This window comes from Oncorhynchus mykiss, chromosome 15, assembly GCF_013265735.2.
Source record: "Oncorhynchus mykiss isolate Arlee chromosome 15, USDA_OmykA_1.1, whole genome shotgun sequence".
In the NCBI taxonomy this organism is placed as follows: Eukaryota; Metazoa; Chordata; class Actinopteri; order Salmoniformes; family Salmonidae; genus Oncorhynchus; species Oncorhynchus mykiss.
This window is the reverse complement of record NC_048579.1, coordinates 35,840,527-35,853,327: the sequence shown is the minus strand read 5'-3', so window position 1 is coordinate 35,853,327 and position 12,801 is coordinate 35,840,527. Positions and strand designations below refer to the sequence as shown.

At 42.8% G+C, this 12,801-nt stretch overlaps 1 protein-coding gene across 1 annotated transcript in view; it reads right to left on the bottom strand.

Annotated features, from left to right (window-relative positions):
* Positions 1-5,442, bottom strand: part of LOC110490020 (kinesin-1 heavy chain) — a 47,222-nt gene extending 41,780 nt beyond the window's left edge. Inside the window, exon 1 of the mRNA XM_021563100.2 lies at positions 4,942-5,442. Within this exon, the coding sequence (XP_021418775.1) occupies positions 4,942-5,067 (126 nt within the window). The 5' untranslated portion in view covers positions 5,068-5,442. The remainder of the gene's footprint in view (positions 1-4,941) is intronic.
* Between the last annotated feature and the right edge of the window lie 7,359 nt (positions 5,443-12,801).

The following is a 12,801-nucleotide window of genomic DNA, read 5'->3' as shown; positions in this document are numbered from 1 at the left end:
GTCTACAGCATTGTGACGTAGTTTTACGCATTTCTGTTGAAGAATACCCGTAGGGGGCTACATTGCGCAAGTGGTCACATGATGCTCCCGGAGAAAATCTTGCGTAAAGTACAGAGGTAGCCATTATTCCAATCACTTCTACTGAGAAACCAATTGTCCCGGTGGATATATTATCGAATAGATATTTGAAAAACACCTTGAGGATTGATTCTAAACTACGTTTGCCATGTTTCTGTCGATATTATGGAGCTAATTTGGAATATTTTTCGCCGTTGTCGTGACCGCAATTTCCGGTCGATTTCTCAGCCAAACGTGAAGAACAAACGGAGCTATTTCGCCTACAAATATATACTTTTGGGAAAAAATGAACTTTGGCTATCTACCTGGGAGTCTCGTGAGTGAAAACATCTGAAGTTCATCAAAGGTAAACGATTTAATTTGATTGCTTTTCTGATTTGTGACAAGTTTGCCTGCTGCTAGCAAGGCATAATGCTATGCTAGGCTATCGATAAACTTACACAAATGCTTCTCTAGCTTTGGCTGTAAAGCATATTTTGAAAATCTGAGATGACAGGGTGATTAACAAAAGGCTAAGCTGTGTTCCAATATATTTCACTTGTGATTTTCATGAATAGGAAGATTTTCTAGGAAGATTTATGTCCGTTGCGTTATGCTAATTAGTGTCAGATGATGACAACGGTCCCGTTCACGGGATGGGGTGTCACTAGAGGTTAAGGTACCTTTTGGCAAACTGTCATGTGCCTTTTACTGAGTGGCTTTCGTCTGGTCACTCTACCATAAAGGCATGATTGGTGGAATGCTGCAGAGATCGTTGTCCTTCTGAAAGATTCCCATCCACCTCCCTGACCAAGGCCTTTCTTCCCCCGATTGCTCAGTTTGGCCAGGCCAGCTCTAGTAGGAGTCTTGGTGGTTCAAAAACTTATTTCATTTAAGAATTATGGGAGGCCACTGTTCTTGGGAACATTCAATGCAGAAGAAATGTTTTGGTACCCCAGATCTGTGCCTCGAAACAATCCCGTCTCGGAACTCCACAGAAAACTCCTTTGACCTCATGGCTTGTTTTTTGTGCCGATATGGGACTGTGGGACCTTTATATAGGTGTGTGCCTTTCCAAATCATGTCCAATTAATTGAATTTACCACAGGTTGACTCCAATCACATTGTAGAAACAGCTCAAGAATGACCAATGGAAACAGGGTGCACCGGGGAGCTCAATTGAGTCTCATAGCAAAGGGTCTGAATACTTAGGTAAAATGTATGTTTTTTTTTATACATTTGCAAACATTTCTAAAAACCTGTTTTTGCTTTGTTATTATGGGGTAGTGTGTGTATATTGATGAGGGGGAAAAAATATTTAATCCATTTTAGAAAATGGCTGTAAAGTAACAAAATGTGTAAAAGGTCAAGGGGTCTGAATACTTTTCAAATGCATGCACTAAGCGTGGTGAGCTTCTATTAAAATAAATCTAGACAAAGAAAAGTTCAAAGTCCTCACTGCCTACTCAAATTACATGATATTACTCCCCATAAAAACACCACACCCTTAATCCCTCCAACTGTTCCCAGTAATAATTTAAGTTATTGGTGACAGGGGGCAGTATTGAGTAGCTTGGATGAATAGGGTGCCCAGAGTAAACTGCCTGCTACTCTGTCCCAGATGCTAAACAAATTCATATTATTAGTAGTATTGGATAGAAAACACTGAAGTTTCTAAAACTGTTTGAATGATGTCAGTGAGTATAACAGAACTCATATGGCAGGCGAAAACCTGAGATAAATCCAACCAGGAAGTGGGAAATCTGAGGTTTGTAGTTTTTCAACTCTTTGCCATTCCAAAAGTGTAAATGGGGTCATCTTGCACTTCCTAAGGCTTCCACTAGATGTCAGTCCTTAGAACGTTGTTTCAAGCTTCTACTGTGAAGTGGGGGCAAATGAGAGCCGATTGAGCCAGGTGTCTGGCAGAGTGCCACAGGCTCTGAGGCGTGGTCACGAGAGAGTTAGCCCTTGTTCCATTGCTTTTCTACAGACAATGGAATTCTCCATTTGGAACATTGTTGAACATTTATGATAAGAACATCCTAAAGATTGTTTCTACGGGCTGTAATATAACTTTTTGAACTTTTCGTCCAAAGTTCGGCTGGACCTGAACGCGCATTTGGATTTGTTTATCAAACGCGCTAACAAAAGAAGCTATTTGGACATAAATGATTAACATTATCGAACAAATCAAACATTTATCGTGGAACTGGGATTCCTGGGAGTGCATTCTGATGAAGATCAAAGGTAAGTGAATAGTTATGATGCTTTTTCTGACTAATGTTGACTACACAATATGGCGGATATCTTTTTGGCTGCTTTGTTGTCTGAACGCTGTACTCAGATTATTGCATGGTTTGCTTTTTCCGTAAAGTTTTTTTGAAATCTGATACAGCGGTTGCATTAAAGAGAAGTAGATCTCTAATTCCATGCATAACTTGTATTTATCAACATTTATGATGAGCATTTCTGTGAATTGATGTAGCACTCTGCACAATCACCGTATGTTTTAGAACTACTGAACGTAATGTGCCAATGTAAAATTAGATTTTTTTTATATAAATATATGCACTTTATATAAATATGCACTTTATCGAACAAAATGTATTGTGAAGTCCTATGAGTGTCATCTGATGAAGAGCAAAGGTTAGTGATTCATTTTCTCTCTATTTGTGCTTTTTGCAAATCCTCTTTGGCTGTAAAAATGGCTGGGTTTTTCTGTGACTTGGTGGTGACCTAACATAATTGTTTGTGGAGCATTCGCTGTAAAGCATTTTTGAAATCAGACACTGTGGCTGGATTAACAAGAATTGTATCTTTAAAATGGTGTAAAATACTTGTATGCTTGAGGATTTTTTAAAATATTTTACCCATTTTTCTCCCCAATTTCGTGGTATCCAATTGTTTTAGTAGCTACTATCTTGTCTCATCGCTACAACTCCCGTACGGGCTCGGGAGAGACGAAGGTTGAAAGTCATGCGTCCTCCAATACACAACCCAACAAAAATCTCATAAAAATTCCTCAAGCAGGGCCTCCCGGGTGGCGCAGTGGTTAAGTGCGCTGTACTGCACGGAAGCCAGCCGCACCAACGTGTCGGAGGAAACACCGTGCACCTGGCAACCTCGGTTAGCTCGCACCGAGCCCGGCCCAGGAGTCGCTGGTGTGCGATGAGACAAGGATTTCCCTACCGGCCAAACCCTCCCTAACCCAGACGACGCTAGGCCAATTGTGCGTCGCCCCACGGACCTCCCGGTCGCGGCCGGTTACAACAGAGCCTGGGCGCAAACCCAGAGTCTCTGGTGGCACAGCTGGCGCTGCAGTACAGCTCCCTTAACCACTGCGCCACCCGGGAGGCCCTGCTTGAGGAATTTTTATGAGATTTTTGTTGAATTTGGCACCCTGCACATTCACTGGCTGTTGGCAAGGTGAGACGCTACCGTCCCACATATCCCAGAGAGGTTAAAAGAGAATGTGTCTCTCTCATTAGGTACAAATGTGATGGGACATAGGTTGTGTCCTTCACCCCATTTCTTATACAGTGAACTACTTTTGACATATGTTATATAACCATGCTGGCATTGTTCTCTCCCTTTTTCATGCCCAACAGGGAGTTGAGTAGCTGGATGTATTTAGCATAGACTACAGCCAGACAGTAGCCTGTGAGTTGAGTCAATAAATTGTCAATTCGAGAACTGTTGGACATTCTTTCAATTATGATCTAGGTCATTACAATGTTATACATGGGGCCAAAAGTTTTCCTCCAAACTACATCATGACATAACAAACATGCTCATTTATGAGTAATCCTCCATTAACTATCCAGTAATCATGACCAGATGCCACACCCTTGGATTCTACATTTGCTGTTGCTATGGTGCAAGGACTTCTTCCTTCAGTGTCTACCTCCATTCATCCACATCTCTTTGGGAATACAAAAAAACTGTGCACAACTTGACTTTTTATACTTGACTGTTTATCATTCAGGAAAGGAACGTAATTCGGCTACAGCATTGAGGGAAGTGTTTGGAAGTCCATAAAGTTTGTCCCAACTGTAATGGTTTCTGTCATTTACCTTTGACAAGGCCAAGGGGCGAGGTAGTGTAGTGAGCACTGAGCAGATGTGCACACCTGACTCCTAGTCCTCTATCATAGTACCGCACCCCAAATTGTTACAAATCTACAAAGCCCCCTTATCCCAATAGGCCGTTAGAAGAATAATTTGCACCAAGGAATTGGGCCTGGCGAAAACATTCCCCATTCAATACGCCCAACTAGTGACAGCTGTCAATGAGGCAATGGCATTTGCGAGGTGGTTATCCTTAGCTAGCTAGTAACTATCTAGTATTTCAATACCGCTCTTTAGGACTGGTAACTAACATTAACTTACCTAGCTAGCTACAACCACACCTTTGGCTAACTAGTTACAGTAGACATCTTCGCCATCCCCTACCAAGCTAGCTAACGTTATCGTTAGCTACCAAGCGATACTTCTTTGTGTCCATGTCAATGAATAAAGTAGGCCGTGGACTTTGCTAACGTTAGGTTAGCTAGCTCTAGCTAATTAGCCAACAAGACAAAAAGTAACTTACGTTACCTAGCCTGGTTAACGTTCATTCAGTCGGCTAGCTGACACACAATGGTGTTGCTGCCGTCAAATGTGTTGTTACTCATTAGATGGCATTTGAATGTGAGATATGAATCAATGTCTGGCTAGCTATTATGCGAACGAAGGAGTGAACCAGAAAGTGCCCTTGTCCTTGGCTGGTGTGCCTTTTAGCTAGCTAGCTGGCCCAAGCATCATGTGATATGCTTAGTTTAGTTAGCATTACAAAGGGGGGCTGTTTTCGTAGACTAATGTTTTCCGTGTTTGAATGTCAACTTACCGAGATAGACACTTGATCCTCCCCTGTAAACTTTGGTATGTATTTATCCCCTCTTGCCACCTCTGAACTGTTCAATGGTCTAAAACGGCACATCACTTTGATGGTGCACTCGGCCGGGTCCGCCATCTTCGCCGCTGATGGAAAGTCACAACTGACAAGATCCTGCTAGCTAGCTGTGCTTACAACAGGAGAAGCGCCGGGTCGCTCTGTGCCTGTCGGAGGCAAACAGATGCCGCACCCGTGAATGCTGGTTGAGTTAGGTCAATCTCTTCCCTCTTCGGAAAACGAAGCAAGTGGACTATTCATCAGAAATGTATATTTAAAAGGACATCCATTCAAAAAGTGGAAGTCATGTTGACGCACCGGCTGCACAGTACTGTACTCTGGACTTGCACTTGGAGTAGGGAGGGACCCCTATGTCTGCTATGCTATGGAACGCTGTTTGTATGCGGCTGTGAATAACCCACTGACGTCACCTCTGTAGGCGACTTCTTCTTCTTCTTCTTCGATGGGGCCATCCAATAAATGTCGCATTACCGCCAGCTACTAGACTGGAGTAAATCTCCCTTTATTCCTTGCTTGAATTGTTTTTATTTTTAAATACCCTACCATCTAACACTACACTCACAAAATAAATAAAACATACAATGATTTAAAAAATAAAACCTCCCTACACCACTATTTAAATCTATTTAATCCTACCTCAGGCCAACAACCTGAAAGGATGGGAAACCACCACTTATCACACCCTGTAACTCTTCTGATGTCAAATCTCGCAACCCCAAAAACCTCTGCAGCTGCCACCACAAACTCTATTTTCTGCGACTTATGTTCTGTCCCTGCAGTACAGTTGATAATCATTTCTATAAATACCAAAAATCCAATCTCACTGAAACATATACAGTTAAAGTCGGAAGTTTACAGACATACATATGGAGTCATTAAAACTCGTTTTTCAACCACTCCACAAATGTATTGTTAACAAACTATAGTTTTGGCAAGTCTGTTAGGACTTCTACTCTGTGCATGACAAGTCATTTTTCCAACAATTGTTTACAGACAGATTATTTCACTTATAATTCATTGTATCACAATTCCAGTGGGTCAGAAGTTTACATACACTAAATTGACTGTTCTTTTAAACAGCTTGGAAAATTCCATGGCTTAGAAGCTTCTGATAGGCTAATTGACATAATTTGAGTCAAGTCTGGTTCATCCTTGGGAGCAATTTCCAAACGCCTGAAGGTACCACGTTCATCTGTACAAACAATAGTACGCAAGTATAAACACCATGGGACCACGCAGACGTCATACAGCTCAGCAAAGAGGCAGAGGCTTGAGGCTGTTCAAAAGGTTGTACAGGATAACTTCTATATCACTTTGTCGTGCAAAGACTCAACATCAAAACTTAAAAGAACAGACAATGTGTGTTTCACCACACACGCCACCCTGTCTGCGTCACACCAAACGACGAGTATCACAAACACAGGGAATCTTCCACTTCATTTGGCTGCATTCACATTTACCGCTACCCCAGTAATCCCTCCTTTCAATGGCGCCCTTTTCTTGAGAGCAAAACAATTCACATCTCTTGCCCCCATTCATTTAACATACAGCGCCTGCTTCCTCTGACCAGCAGAAATACAAACAATTATCACAAGACCACTTCTGGTTAACCTCACTGATTCCACAGGACCCAACTCTATTTTAACCCACCCTGAAACCACAAATGGATGAGCCAAAAGGTAAGGGTCAACCTTTTCCAAAAACTTCACCCCTACTGTCCGACTCATCTTTATCCTGACCCTCAGTGCAAGCCTTGGGCTCCGAGAACTTCACCACACCTACCACCTTTGATACTTCGCCCTCATTCGCTTCCATTTCTCTTTCTGTCTTCAACTCACTCTGCTAACATTCTTCATTAACAAAACATTTCCCTTTTTACAAAAGATTTCACAGACTCAAGCTCACGCTCTTCCTCCCCCTCTCTTTCTTTGACCCCCTCTGCCTCTCCTTTTCCCTCCATTCCTCCTCCGTATTCCAAGTATAAGTCTCCTTGAGTTAAAACTGCACTTCTCCTGACATACATCTTGTTCTTGCCTTGTCAAGGGACGCCATTTAACCGGCTGTCACAATCTCCGTACAATCAGCACAAACCCCTCGGGATGTTTCTGTGGGTTTTATGGCGGACTACAACCCAAAAATGTGTACTACCGCCACCAACAGGATGAACATTTTATCTGTTCATCTTTCCCTTATGCTGCAGTTTGTACATCTCAGAAACCACATTTGTTTAAGCAAGTCAGCCATATCAGCTATGTTTTAAAAAAATGCATTAAATGAGGCTGAGTTAACTGTTTCGATGCCAGACAAGGCTCCGCTGATAGCCAGGTGTAGTGGTGGTAAGGAGTCACTCCATGGTGCTGAAAAGAAAGCTCTGCTGTTGGCACAGTTGTATGTAGGCCCTAACAGTTTGTGGGCACTGTTTGTCACCATTAGTGCCATTCATGTATTTTTTAGTGTTGCGCAGTGTAGTGGCTTTTCTGGCATGCATAAAAATACATTATTGCGTTTGCCCCACCAAGATTTACATGCCACTGCCATGACTCCCTTCTCCCCTCTTGTTGTAAACAAAACAGGCAGGGTTTGGGTAGCTTCGCTAATCGCTACGGCAGGGGTTCCCAAACCTCTTTGGCCCACGACTTCATTTTGATATCTGAAAATTCAGCCAATGTTTACTTTTTTAATTGGGGCTATGGCAGTCAATTGCAAAACATTTTAACTGTATTTCTGACTGTATTCTCAACTCACCATCTATCAGAACTCAGGATAAGACCCAAATGCAGCTAGAATCACAGATGTTTATTGACCCAAACCGGGGTCCGTAATCCAGTCAATAAGGTACAGCAGACAGGCTCGGGGTCAGGGCAGGCAGAGGTTCGTAATTGGGCCAGTCAGGCAGGTACAGAACAGCAGGCAGGCTCGGGGTCAGGGCAGGTAGAATGGTCAGAACTGGGAAACATAAACTTGAGAAAGCAGGAAGATGGGAAAGAACGCTGGTAAGACCTGACAAGACGAACAGGCAACAGAAAAACAGAGAACACAGGTATAAATACACAAGGAATGGGGAAGATAGGCAACACCTGGAAGGGGGTGGAGACAAGCACAAAAGACAGGTGAAACCGATCAGGGTGTGACGTCATCATATACTTTTAATGTGGGGCTATGACAGTCAATTGCAAATTGGTTTTGCATTTCTCTTTGTTCTGCGCAAAGCTCTTTTGCCGCCAGTTGCTCTCAGTGTATCCATTATAGCTCAGTGGGTGTATCATACAATGTGCACATATGGCAGAGGGAGGGAGACACCTTCATAACTAGAGTGAAGAGGCCTGCCCACATTCCCATGATAGATCAAATCAAATCAAATAAAATTTTATTTGTCACATACACATGGTTAGCAGATGTTAATGCGAGTGTAACGAAATGCTTGTGCTTCTAGTTCCGACAATGCAGTAATATCCAACAAGTAATCTAACTAACAATTCCAAAACTACTGTCTTATACACAGTGTAAGGGGATAAAGAATATGTACATAAAGATATATGGATGAGTGATGGTACAGAGCAGCATAGGCAAGATACAGTAGATGGTATCGAGTACAGTATATACATATGAGATGAGTATGTAAACAAAGTGGCATAGTTAAAGTGGCTAGTGATACATGTATTACATAAGGATGCAGTAGATGATATAGAGTACAGTATATACGTATACATATGAGATTAATAATGTAGGGTATGTAAACATTATATTAGGTAGCATTGTTTAAAGTGGCTAGTGATATATTTTACATCATTTCCCATCAATTCCCATTATTAAAGTGGCTGGAGTTGAGTCAGTGTGTTGGCAGCAGCCACTCAATGTTAGTGGTGGCTGTTTAACAGTCTGATGGCCTTGAGATAGAAGCTGTTTTTCAGTCTCTCTGTCCCAGCTTTGATGCACCTGTACTGACCTCACCTTCTGGATGATAGCGGGGTGAACAGGCAGTGGCTCGGGTGGTTGTTGTCCTTGATGATCTTTTCGGCCTTCCTGTGACATCGGGTGGTGTAGGTGTCCTGGAGGGCAGGTAGTTTGCCCCCGGTGATGCGTTGTGCAGACCGCACTACCCTCTGGAGAGCCTTGCAGTTGTGGATGGAGCAGTTGCCGTACCAGACGGTGATACAGCCCGACAGGATGCTCTCGATTGTGCATCTGTAAAAGTTTGTGAGTGTTTTTGGTGACAAGCCAAATTTCTTCAGCCTTCTGAGGTTGAAGAGGCGCTGTGGTGAAGAAGGCGCAATGTGTACGCCGAGAACTTAACACTTTCCACCTTCTCCACTACTGTCCCGTCGATGTGTATAGGGGGGTGCTCCCTCTGCTGTTTCCTGAAGTTCACGATCATCTCCTTTGTTTTGTTGACATTGAGTGTGAGGTTGTTTCCTGACACCACACTCCAAGGGCCCTCACCTCCTCCCTGTAGGCCGTCTCGTCGTTGTTGGTAATCAAGCCTACCACTGTAGTGTCGTCTGCAAACTTGATGATTGAGTTGGAGGCGTGCATGGCCATGCAGTCATGGGTGAACAGGGAGTACAGGAGAGGGCTGAGAATGCAGCCTTGTGGGGCCTCAGTGTTGAGGATCAGAGGGGTGGAGATGTTGTTTCCTACCCTCACCACCTGGGGGCGGACCGTCAGAAAGTCCAGGACCCAGTTGCACAGGGCGGGGTCGAGACCCAGGGTCTCAAGCTTAATGATGCGTTTGGAGGGCACTATGGTGTTAAATGCTGAGCTATAGTCGATGAACAGCATTCTTATCAACTTGCCCGACTGCAATAAATGACATAAATGTTCTGACATTCGCTTAAAAATTGGGAGGAACGAGGAAGGTCAGCTTTAGACTACTGGAATTCTTTGCAGTTTGGTGGTCATTTTCACTTTAAAAAAAAAGGATGAAAATGTTTGCACTCTGGATAAGAGAGTCTACTAATTACTAAAATGTAATGCATTCCTTCTGCAACGGAATTGAATGATCAAAGATGAATACAGAGTTTAATGGTAAAAAATCTAAACAATTCCACTTCTCCAAACTGTCATAGATGTAACCATTCCCAGTTGGTCCTTTACCCAGCTTGAAACAATGTATGGGTCAGCCAAAAAGCAGGAATCCACTATTCTTTGCTATTTTGATGGGTGAGGCTTATTTGATCGAATAGAAGTTTCATAATGCTTACGTGGTTACACTACGTTTGACCAGGGCCAATGGTCAAAAGCAGTGCACTCACTATATAGGGAATAAGGTACCATTGGCAACACATCCGGAACATTATCAGAACTGATTATGTGAAATAAATAAACTGAACAAGTGGTCCCCAGATAGACAGTGCATCCCAAATGACACCACATTCCCTATATAGATCTGGGCAAAAGTAGTGCACTACATAGGGAATATGGTGCTATTTGGGATGTATACCTTATTTTTTGGAGAAAGCTGCTGCCTGCTGCAACAGAGGGGGTTCAGGGGTGTAGGAGATCAGGAGATTCCACTTTGGGGATGTTTGACATCACTTTGAGAAATTGAAAGTTTTTAGTCTGTTCTCTGCTTTGTGATAGAATGATAGAAAATAAATAAACCAGAACCAGTACATGGTGGATGCTATAGTCCTCCACTGTTGGTGGATGGGATGAGTTTACCCTTTCTGTAAAGTCTTCATTCATGTTCATTCTTTCCTCATCGATTTATCAAACACTGCCACCTGGTGGTTAGGATCAGTATTTCAATGAGGAATGGTTTTAAGATTGAGGGCCACGGCTATCAGCGTTTCAGATGAAACATAAACCTGCTATGAAATGATGACATTCTTATGTAGATTTTAACTTATACGCACGCCCATACGCAGGCACACGCAAACATACAAACGCTCTAGAATGAAAGCGCACCCAAACACAGTTCAGCCCAGCTTGTACCAAAACACACACACTCTCTCTCTCTCTCTCTCTCTCTCTCACTCACTCACTCACTCACTCACTCACTCACTCACTCACTCACTCACTCACTCACTCACTCACTCACTCACTCACTCACTCACTCACTCACTCACTCACTCACTCACTCATTCACTCACTCACTCACACTCTCTCTCGCTCTCTCTCTCTCACTCACTCACTCACTCACTCACTCACTCACTCACTCACTCACTCACTCACTGTCTCAGAGAATGCCGTTCTGTCCATCTCCCAACAGAACAGCCTCTTAATTATGGAGGTCTCTGCTGCTGCCAATTAGTGTAGCAGTCCCACTGGTCTTAATTATACAAACTACACTGATAATGACTACAACACAAACACACGCTGTCATTAGACTGGCTGCACACAAACACTGTGCATGTAATTCAAAACAACATGATGTTATACACAATTGCTGGAAAATAGAGCAGATTCTTAGTATTGAATTCACAATATCTTCTGAAGATTAAAAAGGATTATTCATCTAGGTATGGTAGACAGTCACCTTGCTATTCATATGAGCTATTCATAAAATAAAAGATGGTATTGAGATGTTCTAGACATTCATCTAAAGCGGTTTTTCATGAAGGTGTGGAGTACTTAGATACAGTGCCTTGCGAAAGTATTCGGCCCCCTTGAACTTTGCGACCTTTTGCCACATTTCAGGCTTCTAACATAAAGATATAAAATTGTATTTTTTTGTGAAGAATCAACAACAAGTGGGACACAATCATGAAGTGGAACGACATTTATTGGATATTTCAAACTTTTTTAACAAATCAAAAACTGAAAAATTGGGCGTGCAAAATTATTCAGCCCCTTTACTTTCAGTGCAGCAAACTCTCTCCAGAAGTTCAGTGAGGATCTCTGAATGATCCAATGTTGACCTAAATGACTAATGATGATAAATACAATCCACCTGTGTGTAATCAAGTCTCCGTATAAATGCACCTGCACTGTGATAGTCTCAGAGGTCCGTTAAAAGCGCAGAGAGCATCATGAAGAACAAGGAACACACCAGGCAGGTCTGAGATACTGTTGTGAAGAAGGTAAAAGCCGGATTTGAATACAAAAAGATTTCCCAAGCTTTAAACATCCCAAGGAGCACTGTGCAAGCGATAATATTGAAATGGAAGGAGTATCAGACCACTGCAAATCTACCAAGACCTGGCCGTCCCTCTAAACTTTCAGCTCATACAAGGAGAAGACTGATCAGAGATGCAGCCAAGAGGCCCATGATCACTCTGGATGAACTGCAGAGATCTACAGCTGAGGTGGGAGACTCTGTCCATAGGACAACAATATATACAGTATATTGCACAATTCTGGCCTTTATGGAAGAGTGGCAAGAAGAAAGCCATTTCTTAAAGATATCCATAAAAAGTGTCGTTTAAAGTTTGCCACAAGCCACCTGGGAGACACACCAAACATGTGGAAGAAGGTGCTCTGGTCAGATGAAACCAAAATTGAACTTTTTGGCAACAATGCAAAACGTTATGTTTGGCGTAAAAGCAACACAGCTGAACACACCATCCCCACTGTCAAACATGGTGGTGGCAGCATCATGGTTTGCGCCTGCTTTTCTTCAGCAGGGACAGGGAAGATGGTTAAAGTTGATGGGAAGATGGATGGAGCCAAATACAGGACCATTCTGGAAGAAAACCTGATGGAGTCTGCAAAAGACCTGAGACTGGGACGGAGATTTGTCTTCCAACCAGACAATGTATAGCCCCTGGTTCACCTGGTATAGCCCCTGGTTCACTCCAGACCTGACTGCCCTCGACCAGCACAAAAACATCCTGTGGCGGACTGCACTAACAT